General features: G+C 40.6%; 1 protein-coding gene across 1 annotated transcript; it reads left to right on the plus strand.

Annotated features, from left to right (window-relative positions):
* On the plus strand, positions 1-16910 carry LOC100552998 (dual specificity protein phosphatase 26). The gene is made up of 3 exons (XM_003223144.4): positions 1-203; positions 9840-10057; positions 11912-16910. Exons 1-3 carry the CDS (start codon positions 85-87, stop codon positions 12121-12123), a joined length of 549 nt encoding a protein of 182 aa, XP_003223192.1. The 5' UTR covers positions 1-84; the 3' UTR covers positions 12124-16910.
* Positions 16911-20675: the final 3765 nt, after the last annotated feature.

A 20675-nucleotide genomic window follows, 5' to 3' on the forward strand; every position in this document is an offset into this window, starting at 1 on the left:
GGCACTGCAATGAGAGAGTGTCAGCAGATGATCTCATGACAGTTCAAGCAATCCATTTCTGAAGACGTTCACCACCTTTTGCCAATGAACACCCTCAAGTCTGCTGCACCCTCCCTAAAAGAACTGGAACATGCTATGGACAACTGCAGGATGGAATTAAATGAGATAGACGAAGTGTGGTCCAATATTTATATAGGCGGCATGTAAGTGTTTCTGGAGAGAAGTCCTTGCTTAAGTGTGGGAGAAACATATTTGCCCTAGTAAGCTCTTTTACAACACAGCAGTGTTTTGTTAAAACTAAAATTATATGCTGCTAATGAAAAAGAAATGTACACACCAAGAAACAATGGTTTTTCCTGTTTCATAAGTGTTGGGTATTTGGGGAACAATTTTAAAACAAAAAGCATTTTGCGAACGTTTATATATTTGTGACTGAAGGTGAACAGGGCCGGTAACTATGAGATTGTAATATTATCTATCCCAGAAGAGACCAAACGGTCCCATGGTTATATATTACATCGTTTCTCAATTTCTTTTTTTCCTTTTCATCCCACAAAAGTTAATTCCAATTATTGATTTACTCACTTTGAAAGAGGAAACTGCATATAGCAGGATCTTTGTAAAGGATCCTGAGAGGGAGCTGTAAGTTGACCAAGAAAAGTTAGCGGACCTTGTCATTTTCAGAAGTCACAGAAAAGATCGAATTCTCAGAGGAAGAACAATTTATTCTGCCTCAGTCATTTCAAAACCCTGAGAGCAGATCTTGTGAGCTCTCTTCTCCTCTCCTCTCCTCTCCTCTCCAAATGATTACAGGACTGAGCTGTGTTCAAAGATGATCGAAGCAGGTTCTCAATTCATCTCTTTAATAAGACTGAGTACAGGAAGCATCTACTAAAATGCTCCATAGAATCATAGAATCATAGAATAGTAGAGTTTCCACATAGTTTCCACGTGGTCTTCTTCAACAGTTTGACATTTCCAGGCTTTGGGATATAAACAACCTCATCAGACGAGCCGCTGGAATCATCACATTGTGGCAAATCCAAACGTGCCAGGTGGGGGGCATTGCCCAGCTTCCCTGCTACTTCATCCCATGGAAGGAAGAGTCCGCCACCCAATTTCCCGTGAATTCAAATGTAGCATGAAAAGCCTTCCGTGTTGCCACAGTGGTGGCTTACACCAGATCTTCTATAGTTTTACGATGGAGCCCTGCCAGAAGTAGTTCAACATCATGGGATGAGAACCAGTGGGCTCTGTCATAAAACTAAAGATCTGGTGCATGCTGCCGAAGGTAACCCCATTCTGATGAGGTCAATAGAAGAAGGGAGGAAAGGAACCAAAAGGACAGCTTTGTAGAAGCAAGTAGAAAAGGGCAGAAGAATTGAGTGATAGAAATTTTGACAAAGTGGCCAAGTTTTAGTGTCTGCATATTACCCTGAAGGAAATATTCCTCAGCATCTGCATAGCTCAGGTCCTGAGATCAGGCTTCCTAGGCCTTACATTCTGTCCAAAGAACACAAAAAGGCAGAAATCAAAGAACAAAACAAAAAGTGCTTGAGGGCATATGACTACAATCAGGGCCGGCCCAAAATGGAGGCTACTGAAGCGCCCGCTTCGGGCGCAGGGTCCTCGGGGGCGCCGTTGAGGTTCCTCCCCCCGCGGGGACCATGAGCTCGCTTGCCGCCGAACAGGAAGGCCTGTTTGGCGGTGAGCAAGCTCTCCCACTGCAGCCTGGCCGGCTGGGCAAGGCCAGCCAGGCCAGGGCGAGTGGCGCGGGAAGCGGGGCCACATCTGGGCGGTGCCCCGTCTCCCGCGTTGCGCGACTATGCCATGCGCCCTGGCTCCGCCTCCCACGCTGCGCAAGAGGCGGGATCAGGGGCACTGTGTGGGAGGTGGGGCCAAGGTTGGCCTGGCCTCCTGCGCCACTCGCCCTGGTCTGGCTGGCCTTGCCCTGCCAGCCAGGCTGCAGTGGGAGTATTTCCAGGCCGCGATGAAGGCCCAGCCAGCCTGAAAGGACTTTCCCGCCGCTTCCTGGCCAGATGGGCCAGGGCGCGCAGGGCGGGAGGTGGGTCCCCATCTGGGCGGGGGCCCGCCTCCCGCATCGCACGGCCACGCCCAGCATCTCACGCTGCGCAAGAGGCGGGGTCAGGGCACGGGAGGCGGGGCCAGGTCTGGGCACACCCTGCCTCCCGCGGCTCATAGCCACGCCTCTTGCGGCCCAGGGGGGCGTGCATTTCCCCCCCCCTGCTTAACACTTAAAATTACCTTGGGCCGGTCCTGACGACAATATGAATGATTGTACAGTCATCTCACATCTACAGTTTTGACTTTTGTGGATTCAGTTATTCCCACATTTGATTCAAATTGTTCTCTCTAAGAATCTCTAAATCCTCCAGTGTGACTCTATAGTCAACTTCTCCCAATCATGTTGAAGGACCTGGAAATTGCTAAAAAGAATACCTCTCTAAGAACCTCTATATCCTCCAGTGTGATTCTGTGGTAAGCTTCCATTGTAGAGTTGTGCTGGAAGACCTAGAAATTACTAGAGAGGTTCTCTCACAGGTAAAGTAATTCATGGTTTTTCACGTTTACAGGTGGCCTATGCCCATTATCTAGTGAATATGGCTGGCTGTATAGCATGGCTGTCACGAGTGTATTATATGCAACGTGTGCAGGAATCTTACAATAATTTTATAAAACTAATTAAAAACATGAAAGAAAAATTGTGGCATGGTCATAGAGGATAACATTGGTAAAGAAACACTAATTAGTACAAAATAATGAACAAAAATATAACAAAACAAATGTTAAATGGAGTAGATCACAATGGACAAAAAAGTAAATGCAAAACATGAGTGAAAACTAAACATGTGGCAGCAGAAAATATGCAAAGCATGAATAAGAAGACAGTAAATGACAGAAACACAATAATTGGATGGTGGGCAATAATAGGAATTCCAGATAATCTCTTGCTTTGACATTTCTTCCTCAGTAAAAGCCAAGTCCTGGTTCAATATTAAAAATAAAACCATTAATTGAAAATAAAAATAATTAATTAAATGTACATACCATGTAAATACATATGGTATTTACACGTGATTCCTGCCACGGGATTGCTTTCTGCCTTGAGTCAGACACCAGATGGTCATTATTTGCAACAAAATCTGCATTGGGGTCAAGGGATTATGAACTAATAGGTGATCTAGCAGTCAAAGATCATGATCCAGACAAGCATGACTAGAGTCAGATGATGGTTTAGGTGTCTCTTCATCCACTCCAATGCATACTTGCTGTCCACTACCCCACAAAACAGCTCAGCCCTGACATCATCGGGGCTCCATGAGAGAAGAGAGGTGTAAATATTGGCCCTCTGGACTTGCGATCACAGGAAGAACTTGAGTCAGCTCTCAGGCACTGTGCTAGTAGTTTCCTCTGAACCCTTGTGTTCAGCAATCTCTCATCTACTAAACCTTGTGACAGAATAAGCCTATTTGTCTTTACAGCATCTCAGGATCCTCAGTTATGTTTGATGCAAAAGACTAGAAAAGTCCTTCGTCAAAATTATGGTTTTGTGATTAAACTGGGGGCCATTCTATGGACAGAAAAGCACCAATGTTGCCTAGGGGCCCATCACTCCTGGCCACTGCTTACATTTTCCTATCCAGGCATTTTAAAAAGTATGAGCCCTGCCACATGCACAATAATAATAATAATAATAATAATAATAATAATAATAATAATACTTTATTTATACCCCGCCACCATCTCCCCAACGGGGACTCGGGGTGGCTTACATGGGGCCATGCCCAGAACAATACAATATAACAGAATATAAAAAGAACAACACATCATAACACATTGAACAATACAATAAATAATAATATACATTACAACGCAAAATCAGAGGAACAATAAAAACAAGGGCGGGCCACATGAACACTAAGTTAAAACTCAGGGTGAGAAAGAAATAAGAATAAAAACCCCAAGGAACAGGGTCATAAAATGGTGGTGCAGTCTAGAGGATAGATATCGGAGGGGAGCAACAGAGAAGAAGTATATAGTAGTTACTCTCCAAAAGCACAACGGAAGAGCCATGTTTTCAATGGAGGACCTTCTTACATTGACACCAGAATCACTCCCAGTGGCCAGCTTCAGGTCAAAGAAAATTTAGTATAATGCCAAGTTTTTTACTTTGTTTGTGGTATTTCTATACATTATAACTGTATTCTCAATTTGCGTCTGACTCAATAAATAAATAAAATTCAAAAAGCTAGAAGGGCCACCAAGGAGAAGAGAGTAGAGAAGGTTGAGGCTTCTTATAGTTTCCCCCAGAATGAACTCTAGCCTTTCGCAACTCAGTTAAAGGGATGGTTCTGTTTTTGATAAGAGTTAGTATATAGTACAGTAGAGTCTCGCTTATCCAAGCTTCTGGATTATCCAAGCCATTTTTGTAGTCAATGTTTGCAATATATCGTGATATTTTGGTGCTAAATTCGTAAATACAGTAATTGCAACATAACATTACTGCATATTGAACTACCTTTTCTGTCAAATTTGTTGTATAATATGATGTTTTGGTGCTTAATTTGTAAAATCATAACCTAATTTGATTTTTAATAGGCTTTTCCATAATCCTCCATATTATCCAAGATATTCGCTTATCCAAGCTTCTGCCGGCCCATTTAGCTTGGATAAGTGAGACTCTACTGTACTTACATTCACCCAGGTTTTGGGGGTTGCATTTTTTGATTAAAATTTCTAGACTTATACATGAGTACATAGGCTAAAATTTAAACACATTTACATAAAACCCAATTTTCAAAAAGAAGAATTATGGCTTTGTGTGTGTCTATTTATGTGTCAGAGAGCAAATACGCTGGCAGCCTTTCATATCCAGATGAAATTATGATTGCATCTGAAGACATAGATTATTTACAAGCCTCTGATCAGACCCTGAAAGCTGGACATCAGTGCCAAGCAAAGCTAAGCAGTGAGTCAGGGCAGGACATGAACAATATCCCACGCTAATGAAACCACATGATGATATTTATGCCATCAGAATGTGCTTCTCCATATTGAGGCTTAACCAAAAGCTTATCCAGATAATCAGTATAATGTGCCCTCTTTCACAAAGAAGTCTTGCAAATCCTGATTCAAAAGACAGTGCAATAATGAAAATATTTAATATCAGTCACTGACTTGTGAGAAGTTGAACTGCAGACTCGGTATGCCTCTTAATGCTCAAAAAGCATGACGCCCCTATTTTGACTCTTCTTTCTTATCATATAAAGAAGAGATCATGGGAAAACATATGGGGATTACACATAGAATGTGAGAGCACCTTAAATCTTTTTAAAATTCTGTGTTTGTAGCAGGCAGTTTGAAAAAAAGAAGACATAGGGTCAGTTAAACTTTTAAAATCTAATTCAATTGTGTTTGCACTGAATAGCTGACAATTTTAACAATTAAAATAATTTTAACCTGGCTTCGAAATTTATGTTACATTCCTACATAAAAATATTAGGTAAAGGTAAAGGTTTCCCCTGATGTTAAGTCCAGTTATGTCTGATTCTGGGGGTTGGTGCTCATCTCCATTTCTAAGCCGAAAAGCCGGCGTTGTCTGTAGACACCTGCAAGATCATGTGGCCGGCATGACTGCATGGAACGCTGTTACCTTCCCGCCGGAGCGGTACCTATTGATCTACTCACATTGGCATGTTTTCGAACTGCTAGGTTGGCAGGAGCTGGAGCTAACAGCGGCCGCTCACGCCGCTCCCGGGGTTTGAACCTGGGACCTTTCGGTCTCCAGCTCAGTGCTTTAATGCACTTCGCCACCAGGGCAAATGAAATTATAAAATCTTATGCTTAATTTTAATTTTCTCCTCTATTCTCCCATTTGAGCCTTGGAAAAAATAAAACAGCAGTATGGATTTTTTGAACCCCCATTTCTCATCCATTTTATCATTGTCTTGCTTCCCCTTTATCCCTAAGTCGTAGTTTTATCCCTACAGCCTCTCCTTTCTTTAGTTTATTGATACATAAATCCATAAAAATAATCATCATCATCATAATCATGCAGAGGTAAAAGGATACAAATTCATACAAGGGGTCTTTATATGATGTCCAGTCATTCTGGAACATAGGACTATCCCAAACTGCGCTTACTTTTTGTTAGCTTAAAATATAAGCTAACAAAGCTAACAAAGCTAACAAAAAGTAAGTTTAAAATATGGAGGCCCCAGTGGCGCAATGGGTTAAACCTTTGTGCCGGCAGGACTGCTGACCAATAAGTCGGCTATTTGAATCCAAGGAGAGCGGGTGAGCTCCCTCTGTCAACTCCAGCTCCCTATGTGGGGACATGAGAGAAGCCACAAGGATGGTAAAACATCAAACATCCAGCCGTCCCCTGGGCAATGTCCTTACAGACAAACAGTTCTCTCACACCAGAAGCAACTTAAAGTTTTTCAAGTCGCTCCTGACATTAAAAAAACTTAAAATATGGTAACTTAAAATATGGTAAAAGTTTCCTACAACTGTTTGCACTTATTAAGGCACTTGATGAGGAACTAATAATTATGAAAAATACATGTATGATTTCTTAAATGGTTTTACCATTTTTAATGCCCGTGTGGTAAGAGCAGATTCTATTTCTAGGTGTCAATGCACTGAAATTATCCTTTAATTGATTCATACTTAGGCAGTTTTGGAGCAACAGAAGATAGGTAACACGTCTGACAACCGATTTATTTCTTGAAAGAATTTACTGCATTAATGTTTATAAAATTTCAATAACTTCATTTGGACATGGTATACTTCAGACTTCTATTCACAGCTTCTTGTATTTGGATACAGAATTTCATGATATAGATGATACCTGTGATGTTGGAGCCATAACAAATGTATCCCCAAAGATATATTTTGTTGTAAAATACAAGCATGTCCATTATGTCCAGCACACTCCTTAGATATGACTTTTAATCTCCATGCAAAAAATACAACATACGAGGATTGAATGAAAAGTATGCGGGAGGTACTGGCTTGTTCAGTAGACTCTACAGTTCCATTTGGTGGAAAGCCTTAGCATTGAACGGTTGTGTTGTTAAAGTGCGAAGTATGGAACCCTGCGCAGACGGTTGGTCAATGCGACTTAAGCAATGTGCAGTCATTGAATTCTTGACAGCAGAAGGTGTCACCCCAAAGGAGAAAGGCATCACCTTCATTCTCGTAATGCAAGAGCAGTTCCTGGCAACTTTCAAGTCTGTGCGCTTTCATTTCAGGTGTCAGCATCCTGGGTACCCATCGTGCACAGATCTTCCGATAGCCAAGCAAAGCAATAATGTGACCCACATGTTCTTGTGAAATGCCAATTATGCTTGAAATTTCTCTCTGAGTGATACGACGATTGTTCTGAATCAATCTGTCAACCATTTGCTTGTGAAACTAGGTAGTTGCTGTCACAGGACATCCAACTCTTTGTTTCTCACGCAAGTCAGATCTTCCCACCTCAACATCTTTAAACTTACTCGCCCAACAACGCACAGTACTTGCATCAACACAATCACCATAAACAACTTGCATTCTCTGATGAGTCTCCTTTGGGGTGACACCTTCTGCTGTCAAGAATTCAATGACTGCATGTTGCTTAAGTCGCATTGATAGACCGTCTGTGCAGGGTTCCATACTTCGCACTTTAACAACACAACCATTCAATGCTAAGGCTTTCCACCAAATGGAATTGTAGAGCAGAGTCTACTGAACAAGCCAGGACCTGTCGCATACCAGTACTGCCATCTGTTGAGGAGTTACGAAGGTGGAGGCATTACTTTTCATTCAACCCTCGTACGAAGCAGTCCTGAATTTGAGATGGAAATAATATTCTAAAATATTCATAAATAGCTGAACATGCTTTTACTAGTATTGAGAAACCCTGACTTGAAGAATCCTGATGGAAAGTTTCATCATTCATAATTTATTCTGCATAGAATCCACAAAACTGGTTGATTTGCACAGAATACAAGAATTTCTTGCGTACAGAAAATGCTACTTCCTCTGCAGAAAATACAGGAGTGAGTGCATAAAAATGCCCCTTGCAATTTTTGCCCTGTATAGGTCTCAAAGAATGAATAGTCCACTGTTTTTGAAGGCTTTTTCTCATCAGGAAGAAAATTACTACAGGTACTACAGCCACCCTGAGTACCCTATTGGGTGAGAAGGGCGGGATATAAATATTGTAATAAATAAATATTGTAATAAATACTTGTTACTTCTTTGAAGAAGAAAATTAACATGAATTACATCCTAATCTGAATTCAAGGAGGCTAGTGCCATGAAGTTAACCTGCAATTAGTTCAATGAAGCTTTGGGGAAAGTGTGGTCCTAGAATCATATAGTTGGGGGAGACCACAAGGGCCATCCAGTCCAACCCACTGCCATGCAGGAATACATAATCAAAGACTTCCCAACAAATGGCCATCCAGCCTCTGTTTAAAAACCTCCAGCGAAGGAGACTCCACCACTCTGCAAGGAAGCATATTTTATTGCCAAACAGCTCTTACCATCAGGAAGTTGTTCCTAATATTTACTTAGAATCTCTTTTGCTGTAATTTGAATCCATTGTTTTGAATCCTAGTCTTCAGAGCAGCAGAAAACAAGCCCGCTCCCTCTTCCTTACGACATCCTTTCAAATATTTAAACATGGCTGGCTATCATGCTCTCTTTCAATTTTCTCTTCTCCAAGTTAAACACAGCCACTAGCCCAATGATGGGCAAGCTTTTGCACTTGGCGAGTCAACATTCACCAAAAAACCTAGCATGACTTGGGTGGTGTGTCACATCGAGAGAGAAAAACATAATTTCGCAATATGTGTAGTTTAAATAACAAAAATGTGTAATTGTAATATATAACTGTATTTAATAAATCAAAAACTATTTACTACCCTTATTTCCATGTACAACGATCTATGGTACCTCTTGCAGTTTCCACGCTGATTTCTCTCTATTCTGGCTTCAATGTTGTCATGAATAATGAATAATATATTAGTAATAATATGATAATATACTACAATAATAATAGAATAATAATATAATGAATATATATATATATATATATATATATATATATATATATATAGGTAATGAAATTTCGGCCTAGGATTAAACAACAAAACTACACATCCCAGAAACACTAAACTTGGCAGCACAACCCCTCATCCATGCCTCTACGTTCATACAACAAAAAGCTCCAGCTACTCCAGAAAACGGCCAGGCTTTGAGACTGCAAGGCTATTCACTGCTATTCCATCTGGCCAACAAAGGATTCCTATAAGCCACAGCAATGCGTGGCCGGGCAAAGCTAGTAAATATATATATAAATGTAATGTGCATAATTCCCATGGAGTAAACAACAAAACCATTGGACCAAATCACATCAAATTTGGCCACAAAAGACATAGTCATCCAATCAATCTGCAGGCGGCAGCGTGTCAGCAAAAATGGCTAGGCATGTCAGTGCTGACATGTGTGTCATAGGTTGGCCATCACTGCACTAGCCGCTTCTCATAGAGTTTGGCTTCCAGAACTTTGACCATTTTGGTCACCCTTCTCTGGACATGTTCTAGGTTGTCAATATAGTTCTTACATATTTATGTATAAAACAAAAATTAAAAAAAATCTTCAATTCCCCATATTCTCTTCCCACAACGGAATGAGTTCCTTTAGCAGACGTACTCAATTTATCATCACATGGAGAATTGGAGTTACAGTGTTACATGTATTAGGTTGCAGATGGGAATCAGTTGCACTGTAATCTTTCAGTGGCCTCTATATCTGTTTCCCTGTAGCGTGATAGCACACAACAAAGAAGAACTGAAGAGATACGGCATCACTCACATCCTGAACGCGGCACATAATGCCTGGGGAAGCAAAGGAAACCAAGCCTTTTACAGCAGGGAATTCTTGTACCATGGAATAGCAGCTGAAGACTCCACAGATTTTGACCTGAGTGTATATTTCTATCCTGCCTCTGAATACATTCATAAAGCACTAAGTTCTCCAAATGGTAAGTGACTCTTCTGAAACACAAAGCATTGAGGTGCACAGGTTCATTCAGAAGCCTTAGAGCTATTGTTGTTTGGTGCCTAGACGTCATTTCTGACTTCTGACTTCTACGATGGTGTTTTCTTGGCAAGAATATCTCAGAAGGGATTGCCTTTGTCTTCCTCTGAGGTTCAGAGAGTATGCCTTGCCTAGGGTCACACAGTGGGTTTCTATTTCTCCATAACCATGCTCCAACATTCAAACCATGCTCCAATTAGTTCAAACAATTAGTTCTTCATAATAATCATGACTGCATGGAGCACCATTACCTTCCCTACAGAGCGGTACCTATTGATCTACTCACGTTTGCCTGTTTTTGAACTGCTAGGTTGGCAGAAGCTGGGGCTAACAGTGGGAGCTCACCCTGCTCACCAGATTCAAATCACTGACCTTTCAGTCAGCAAGTTTAGCAACTCAGTGGTTTAATCTGCTGCACCACTGGGGGCTCCTAGGATAGCATAGTTTATGGATACTATGCTATGCTTGAGAGAGAGCCAGACCCAGAAGAAAACTAACTAGAAAAGATATGAAGTAATCCCAAATACTATCAATATAGAGTAAAAAAGGCAAAGGTTTCCCCTGACGTTAAGTCCAGTCATGTCTGACTCTGGGGGTTGGTGCTCATCTCCATTTCTAAGCTGAAGAGCCGGCGTTGTCTGTAGACACCTACAAGGTCATGTGGCTGGCATGACTGCATGGAGCGCCGTTACCTTACTCAATATACAGTAGAGTCTCGCTTATCCAATGTAAACGGGCCGGCAGAATGTTGGATAAGCGAATATGTTGGATAATAAGGAGAGATTAAGGAAAAGCCTATTAAACATCAAATTAGGTTATGATTTTACAAATTAAGCACCAAAACATCATGTTATACAACAAATTTGACATAAAAAGTAGTTCAATACGCAGTAATGCTATGTAGTAATTACTGTATTTACGAATTTAGCACCAAAATATCATGACGTTTTGAAAACATTGACTACAAAAATGCGTTGGATAAACCAGAACATTGGATAAGCGAGTGTTGGATAAGTGAGACTCTACTGTATATTGCAAACAATGTCAAACCATGCAGCAAAGTCAGGAAACATCTAAGGGTTTGTCTACACTGTAGAATCAATGCAGTTTGACATCATTTTGATTACCATAACTCAATGCTATGGAATGCTGGAGTTGTCATTTGGTGACACACCTACATTCTTTGGCAATGAAAGCTAAAGATTTCGTAAAACTACAACTCCCATTATTCCATAGCATTGAGCCATGGCAGTTAAAGTGGTGTAAACTGCATTAATTCTATAGTGTAGATGCATTGTTGGTCACCTTAAGTATTTGGTTGGAGCCCCGGTGGCGAAGTGTGTTAAAGCACTGAGCTGCTGAACTTGCGGACCAAAAGGTGCCAGGTTCAAATCCCAGGAGCAAAGTGAGCGCCCGCTGTTAGCTCCAGCTTCTGCCAACCTAGCAGTTCGAAAACATGCAAATGTGAGTAGATCAATAGGTACCGCTCTGGCAGGAAGGTAACGGCGCTCCATGCAGCCATGCCAGCCACATGACCTTGGAGATGTCTATGGACAATGCCAGCTCTTCGGCTTAGAAATGGAGATGAGCACCAACCCCCAGAGTCAGACATGACTGGACTTAACGTCAGGGGAAACCTTTACCTTACTTAAGTATTTGGTTCCATCACCATGTCTCCCTTAGGGGTTCTTGGGTTCAAATTCAAATTCTTAGGAATCATGAAGTAGAAGGGGGAAAATCTCAAAGCAGTGAATGTGTTGTTGTTGTCATTATTATTCTTTTTCATTTTTCCACCCAGGAAAGATTCTGGTTCACTGCATTCTAGGTAAAAGCAGATCGGCAACCCTGGTTCTGGCATATCTCATGATCCATCACAATTTCTCCCTTGCTGCTGCTCTTGAAAAGATTCTGCTGAGTCGAGCCATTTCCCCAAACCGAGGGTTCCTGAAACAACTGCAAGACCTGGAGCTGGAGCTGAGGCACAGGATAAGTTTGTGTCAACTTCAGTAATGTGAAGAAAGGATCAATGTCAAATTATATAATTGACAGCCTGTGTAGTTTAGTAGACTCAATGTCAAGGTAATTGTCCTCAAGTCCAATTCTTTATTTCCTGTCATACAGTATCATCATCATCATCATCATCATCATCATCATCATCATCATCATCATCATCATCATCATCATCACCATCATTATATGGCAATGGACATAATTCCTTGCTTGCTTGATCAATTAATATTGAATGCTCTGTTTAGTTAAGGTTATTTAGAAATATACTATCATACTTTGCCAAGCTATCTAAGCCATCATCATCATTAATAGATTATTAATCACACTGAATCCATCATTATAGTGAAAAATATAGCCCCTTCATGACAGATAAGGAAACTGAAACAGAAAGGAGGGGAAATCACATACAGTAGAGTCTCACTTATCCAAGCTAAACGGGCCGGCAGAAGCTTGGATAAGCGAATATCTTGGATAATAAGGAGGGATTAAGGAAAAGCCTATTAAACATCAAATTAGGTTATGATTTTACAAATTAAGCACCAAAACATCATGTTTTACAAAAAAATTAACAGAAAAAGCAGTTCAATATGCAGTAATGTTATGTTGTAATTACTGTATTTACAAATTTAGCACCAAAATATCACGATATTTTGAAAACATTGACTACAAAAATGGCTTGGATAATCCAGAAACTTGGATAAGCGAGGCTTGGATAAGTGAGACTCTACTGTATCAAAAAGTCAATTGGGGGAGGGGGGGAACGTACTGCTCAAACACAAGTAAGTCATTGTAGGATATCTCCCACGCATGAATTATTGGCAACTTTGGAGTAAATTAATAGGTTGTTCTTAATACGCTTTAGCTTCTCTTGTAACAACAAACATGCCATGGCATCTTTTATGGGAGTCCTTGCGTTTGTATGTTGGTCAGAAGATAGTTATACAGCTGCTCAGGCCTTTCATACAGATTTCATAACCATAAGGAAATCCCTATCATTTAGACTCCTGAAATGTGGCGTGTATATACTTCCAAGGAAACACATGTACTATGAACAATTTGGAAACAGGACACCAGTCCCACAAATAGGGCATCCAAAGTGTACCACAAATGGCTTGGGGATTTTTCCAAGCCACCGAGAGAGCTGAAATGTAGCACACATAATTAACTTTAAGCTAATTGATTTAAGTCTGAAAAATGACACATTTATTATTCTTCCCTTTAAAAGGACAGATGAGAAATGTATCTTCAAAAGTAATTTGATGATAACTACAACCTGAACCTTGGCCTATCTGAAGCTCAAGAATAATTATAAGGGGGGCCGAGGGACCCGGGGGGGGGGGGTCTCATAAATATCAGCTAGCTCAGAACATACAAACGTGAGATGCTTGATTTTGTCTTAGATTTGGAAGAGACACACAGTCAGATGCAATAAGATACATGCAACTATAGTACTGTCATTTACAAATATAAAGCTATGAAGGTGGAGCAGATAGTATTATACCACATATATTGACAGTATTAAGCAGAATGGCTTTAGCTATAGAAAACATTGTGACAGTAGAAATACCATGTTTTAGCTATGACATCCCAGAGATAACTTTGGGATACTTGAAGAATGTGCAATAGTCAACTAAGACCCTATTGATCAGGACCCTTCTGTCCATCATTTAAGACAACCTCTAGAGCTAGTTAAGATAAAAGTAGAGCACAGTTGTATCAACAGCTACATTTAGGCTCAACTTTCAGGATCCACTCCTTCTAGGGCCCACATCACATGAAGACTTCCTTCTGTTTCTACACACTTTTAAAATCAGAGTCCCATGAATACCATCAGATTTTGTATGACTATTTTTGGGTGTTGATCATGATACTCCATTTCTTAGAAAACTGGGCATTTTTGTAGCCAGGTAGCTATCAACTCCGGTCATCTATATGCACTTAGAAGTGTAAAAAGATGCAAATGTATAATGGCAATTGTTGCATTTCTCCATGTAATTAGCATTTTATTATATTTACTTGTTGGTATTCAAGTGGACGGTCTTAGGTTTTCCTCAGTTCTACTTGCTCCACAAGGATGGACCCTTCAACAGTAATTTTAAAAAATAACTACAGTAGAGTCTCACTTATCCAGCATTTGCTTATCCAATGTTCTGGATTATCCAACAGATTTTTGTAGTCAATGTTTTCAATACATTGTGATATTTTGGTGCTAAATTCATAAATACAGTATTTACTACATAGCATTACTGCATACTGAACTACTTTGTGTGTCAAATTTGTTGTATAACATGATGTTTTGGTGCTTAATTTGTAAAATCATAACCTAATTTGATGTTTAATAGGCTTTTCCTTAATCTCTCCTTATTATCCAACATATTCGCTTATCCAATGTTCTGCTGGCCCATTTATGTTGGATAAGTGAGACTCTACTATATATGATGAAATTACCAAAATGTCATAATATTGAGTATTTCCCAAAATCCCGAGACTTTGCACTTCTGTTACTGTTTAGTTACCTTTTTTTTTGTAAAGGGGAAAAGAAAGTGATATGGGTGGAGACTACCTTTCTGTATGTGATGGCAAATGAAGTAGGTGATTGCTGTTGAGATGGTTGGAGTCTATAACATGTGATGTGGTAGACTAAATTCTCTGTTTTCAAACAACACGGAAAGCCACATAATTACAATAAGAAGACGGTTTCACCCGCTTTATCCCCCAAATGGGATGAAGTCCTAAGATAACTTGCAAGAGACCAAATAGTATGATATAATGTTTTGCAGTTTCTGCCATCAGGAATGTGATTGCTGAGGCATCACCACTTTCTGAAGCAATGCCTGTTAAGATAGGTTTCCATGGGATGACTTCAGACATGTGTTTTCCTTCCTGGCACCTGTTGGCTTTTGCAGTAATTGGATTACCAGTAAGAAAAGCTGATTGAACAATCTTTGAATAAGCTCCACTATTACTGCAAGGCTGCTACATCTTGGCCAAAGAAAGACTTGGTGTCTTCCACAGGATCCAGAGGCCTTGGAAGCATAATGGCCTGCCACATCCAAAAGGCCACTGGAACAACAGGAATAAAAATTCTAGCACTTTCTGAACAATCATGGGACTCTTTTTCCACCCGAGAGATTTTCATGTGACTCCAGGTATATAGGTATGTGATATAGGTATATAAACCAAATATTTATTTGTTTATTAGAAAACTTCTGTAATGCCTTCCTATATCACCTTTCTCCAAGGACCCAAGGCAGTTTACAAGAACAGCTAAATATGCAACTAAAATTTAAACCATTAAAATAATCCCATGCATTCCTGTCAAACATAAAATTGTCATTAAAAGGGGTAAAGACATATAAAATTCTCAGAAAGAAAAAATATGATTATAAAGTGCAGATTTCAGATTTTTTCTAAAGGACAAGAAGGTGCGGGCTTCTCTTATTGTTTTTGGTAGAGCATTCCAGAATTTTGGAGCCGCACCTGAGAAGGTACAATCTCTAGACAGTTTTAAGTGTCAACTGTTCCTAAGCTTAGTGGAGAAGAGCGTATCGATACTGCATCTTAGGCATCTAGCTGGCTTGCATTAAAGGACACGCTGTCTCAAGTATTGTTGTAGCTCAGCCTGAGCCTGAGATTGGGCCTTTTCAGCCAGTAATTGTCCCTGCACCTGCTTTGCCAGAGGACTCTGGCTTTGGGCCTGACATGCAGCCAAAGTTTGTTCCAGTGGATTCTGGGACCAGAGACCGAATGGTTGCAAGCAGGCATTGTGAGCCACATTCCTCCTAGCAGTCAAGGTCAAATCTCCAGGTGCCAAATGGATATTCTAGTTTAGAGGAAGATAATGAGTTTGACAGGAGGGAAGCGATAACTCACCAAAGGAGGGAACAAGAATGTTTGCGGAGAAGCAAACGATTGCTTTTGAAGCGCTCTAATGAGTAGTTTACTCATGAGAGGAAGAGTTTTCTCATGAAAGGAAGACCTTGGATTTTCCTTAAATGCCTGGTTCTTCTCTGTCATAGCAGAGGTGGTAACATTGCTTATTCAAGAAAGAAGGATCTTTGCTCCATGTTCCTGTGTATCCTGCTTCAAGTTCCAGCCTTGTCTTGGTCTATGTTTCCAGTTGGATTTCAGTGACTTTGCTGTTTGGTTTTTATTATGGTCAAGACCCTTGCCTTGTGATCCTTCATTGACTTATACCTTGGATTATCTTGGAGTTATTCCTGAACCCTAGTCCTGTCTTCCTGTGGATCCTGGATTCATGCCTTGGAAATACAGTAGAGTCTCATTTATCCAACACTCGCTTATCCAACATTCTGGATTATCCAACACATTTTTGTAGTCAATGTTTTCAATACATCGTGATATTTTGGTGCTAAATTCGTAAATACAGTAATTACTACATAGCATTACTGTGTATTGAACTACTTTTTATGTCAAATTTGTTGTATAACATGATGTTTTGGTGCTTAATTTGTAAAATCATAACCTAATTTGATGTTTAATAGGCTTTTCCTTAATCTCTCCTTATTATCCAACATATTTGCTTATCCAACATTCTACTGACCCATTTACATTGGATAAGCGAGACTCTACTGTACTATACTCGATATCTCTTAGGACTTATTTTGATATCCAGTTCTGGACTATGCTCTTTGAGTGGCTTTTATAGACTCTTGCTTCATGAACTTCAAATACCTTGCTCTTCTGGATTTAAATCTATTTTATTGACTTAGAACTTTATTTGCTTGTGCCTACTTATAACCTTCAATAAACAACTTGCTTGCTTATATTCTGGGTCTTCAGTGTAGTTTTGACATGCCTACACAAACTAGGGGTGCAACAAGTATCCTGGACAAAAGCCATGTAGGGCTTTATAGACCAAAACCTTGAATTGGGCCCAGAAACTAATCAGGAGCCAGTGGAGCTGCCTCAGTAGGAGGTGGTATGCTCCCTGGAGTCAACCAGCAGTCTGGCTGCCGTGCATTGGACCAGTTGCAATTTTCAGATAATTTTTAAGGGCAGTCCCACGTAAAGCACATTGCAGTAGGCCAAACAGGATGTAACCAGTGCATGTACGACCATGGCCAAGTCAGATTTCTCCAGAAATGGGCACAGCTGGCGGAAAGGCAGCTCTGGTCACTGCTGCCACTTGTGCTTCCAGATTTAAGGTGGAGTCCAGGATCACCACCCCCTAAACTGCTAACCTGAGATTTCATGCAGAGTGTAACCCCATCCAGCTCAATTTGTAACCCTATCTCCTTCCATTTTGTCTGGATTAAGCTTCAATTTGTTTGCCCTCATCCAGTCCATTACTGCTCTCAGGCAACTATTCAGGTGTGGAACCGCTTCCTTGGTTCCAGATTTAAAGGAGTATAGAGTTGGGCATCGTCTGTGTACAGATGGTACCAAACTCCAAAACTCCAGATAATTTATCCCAGCAGTTTCATGTAGATGTTAAACAACATCGGGAATAATGATGAGCCCTGCGGGAACCCACAGCCAACAGGCCATGAGGTCGAGTAGCACTCTCCCAACACCACCTTCTGGAAACGTTCCAAGAGGAAGGACCAAAACCACTGCAATGCGGTGCTTCACAGTCCCATCCCCACCAGTCACTCCAGAAGGATACCATGGCCAATGGTATTGAATGCCACTGAGAGGTCTAGGAGGACCAGCAGGGTCACACTCCCCCTGTCCCTCTTGCTAGACAGGTTAGTTTTCCCTTTTGTGAAGTACAGCTGAAGCATGTTCTGTAATCACAGCACAACGGATTTGTGTAAATGGGAGCAGCCACAAGGTGAAATTCAGATTTTTTTTTCTGGACCCCAACATTGAGCTAAGGTGACCCCATTCACGGTCAGGACCCACAGTTTAAGAAGCAGTGCTCTAGATACCTGGAAAGATTGGCCCTACAAGTGTGAAATATGCACACCATTTCCTACCCTCTTGTTATCTCAAGGAAATTATTTGCAGGAGCATGGCTCAGTTTTCTTAACTGATTTGCTTGTGTGACTTTGGTTTAGTTTCAGGGATCAAAAGACATTCTTATTGTGAGCTGTGCACATTTTATTCTCATCCTGCCAAAATATACACTGGGGAAGAAAGACGGTGAAAAATAGCTTGTTTGTCACATCATTGCACAAACCCTTCCTCCTCTGGAGCATGCACAACAATAAATTCTTCCTGGAAGTTTTCATTTTTGACATTTGTCTTGGGTAGCTCACATATTCTCATGCAGCAAATTATAGAGAGGGAGAGAATGGCTGAATAAGAGAAAGGTTAAAAGCCAGCTATTCACATTTTATGGGGATAAGAAAAAGTGTCAGGCTGGCAGCAGTTAAACATCATTATGGTTGGTGCACGTCTTAACTACCATCTTGCAGAGTGAAGCTCACAATAGAGAGTTGACATTTACTGATATCTAACATCCATCCATGCCATCATGAGGAATGCTTTGACCCAGATTGAAGTCCTACTTTTTGCTGCTTCCAATCAGTTGTGAAGTAGCAGCTGATGAATTTAAAAGACAGGATCAGATGGATGAACTATCGTCTCAACTAGTGTATATACAGTGAATTATTTGTGCAATTAATCCCATGTGCAGAATAAACAGAAATAAATTGTGCGTGGTGGTGCTGCTAATCGCCCTTTGAGAAATAAAACTAAGGCTGGTCCCTGGAGGAGGGGGTTCTTGCCAAATTAGTCCTTTCTGCACCCAGGGAAGTACGAGGGTTGAATGAAAAGTAATGCCTCCACCTTCGTAACTCAACAGATGGCAGTACTGGTATGTGGAAGGTATTGGCGTGTTCAGTAAACAGTTCCATTTGGTGGGAAGCCTTAGCATTGAACAGCTGTGTTGTTAAAATGTGAAGTATGGAACCCTGCACAGACGGTCAGTCAATGTGACTTAAGCAACGTGCAGTCACTGAATTCTTGACAGCAGAAGGTGTCACCCCAAAGGAGATTCATCAGAGAATGCAAGCTGTTTATGGTGATTGTGTTGATGTGAATACTGTATGTCATTGGGCAAGTAAGTTTAAAGATGTTGAGGTGGGAACATCTGACTTGCGTGACAAACAAAAAGTTGGACGTCCTGTGACAGCAACCACCGAGTTTCACAAGCAAAAGGTTGACAGATTGATTCAGGACAATCATCGTATCACTCAGAGAGAAATTTCAAGCATAATCAGCATTTCACAAGAACGCGTGGGTCACATTATTGCTTTGCTTGGCTATCGGAAGATCTGTGCACGATGGGTACTGTGAGACGCTGGTTGCAGAAACAGAGTGTCGACTTCTTCCATGACGGCTTCAGAAAACTTGTTCATCATTGGCAGAAATGTATCCAATTGTCTGGTGATTATGTGGAAAAGTGAATAGTGGCAGTTAAAGAGCACATTCTAAGGATTATTTCTGGGTTTGATTTATTAAAATGTTCCCATCCAAACTGAAGTAACGAAGGTGGAGGCATTACTTTTCATTCAACCCTTGTATCTTCTATGGCATGGCATAACCTGAGCTGGCTTGTAATTCAAGGGTGTTTAAAAACTGAAATTGCATATGTTGGAAAAAGACGAAGCCACAAAAAGATCAGAATCCCAATCCACGCAAAAGTAATAGTAGCCTTCTGCTATCTTTCAGGGAGCACAAGCTACCTTAGGAGATACGGAATAGGCCATGTGACCCATAGAAGCTTTTTTGTAACACCTGAGTGCCGCTTCCCATCCTCCAGCATTTGCCACTTAAAGTGTTTTGGTTTTTTTTTTTTTTTTTTGCTATACTGAATGGCAGTGCTGCTTCCAAATAAAAAGCACAAGTTGGTGGTAGATCAACTATGATCAGTGATAGATCAGCTATGTACTATTTGTCCCTCAATTATAAAAGCCAATGACTTCTCAGGACCCTTTCAATCTGTCTTTTGAGCCTCTTCACCTACAGATGAATGTGGGTCATATTGTATGACATACTCCATATTTGTAGGTGATTTGTAGGCAGTACATATCTTGGGAATAATTTTTAAACACAGAAAGTTCTGGGAGATAAATAGAGTTCTGAAGTAGGTAAATGGGGGGGGGGGGACAAAAAGGGAGAAAAAAACAGATTATGGAAACTATCATCATATCACCCTTTTAATCTTAACTGGAAAAATCCTAGCCTGAATCCTCACAAACCACCTTCTACATATTTCAGAAGACATCGTTCCTGAATACCAAAATGGTTTTCACCCCTCCAGAGGAACAGTGGATATTGTTTTCACTGCGTGACATCTCCAAGAAAAATGCAAGGAACAAAAGCAACATTTGTACATGGCATTCATTGACCTTGCAAAAGCCTTCAACACACTGAATCATAATGCTCTCTGGACCATTCTCCTGAAAATAAGATTACCTAATAAATTTGTGAACATCCCGCAGTTCCTCTACAATGACAGGACAACAACAGTCTTTGATAGCAATGCTTGCCACAGTGATCCATTTAAAGTGGAATCACGTGTCAAACAGGGATGTATCAGTCCCCCAAACTTATTTTCCATTTTCATAGCTATGATTTTA

This window comes from Anolis carolinensis, chromosome 3, assembly GCF_035594765.1.
Source record: "Anolis carolinensis isolate JA03-04 chromosome 3, rAnoCar3.1.pri, whole genome shotgun sequence".
Taxonomy (NCBI): Eukaryota; Metazoa; Chordata; class Lepidosauria; order Squamata; family Dactyloidae; genus Anolis; species Anolis carolinensis.

Excerpts from the sequence above, each read along its gene's own strand:
- LOC100552998 (XM_003223144.4), top strand. The coding sequence starts at position 85 with ATGAACACCCTCAAGTCTGCTGCACCCTCCCTAAAAGAACTGGAACAT. Across the intron at positions 204-9,839 it reads AATATTTATATAGGCGGCAT|CGTGATAGCACACAACAAAG; the intron begins GTAAGTGTTTCT and ends GTTTCCCTGTAG. Across the intron at positions 10,058-11,911 it reads AGCACTAAGTTCTCCAAATG|GAAAGATTCTGGTTCACTGC; the intron begins GTAAGTGACTCT and ends TTTTCCACCCAG.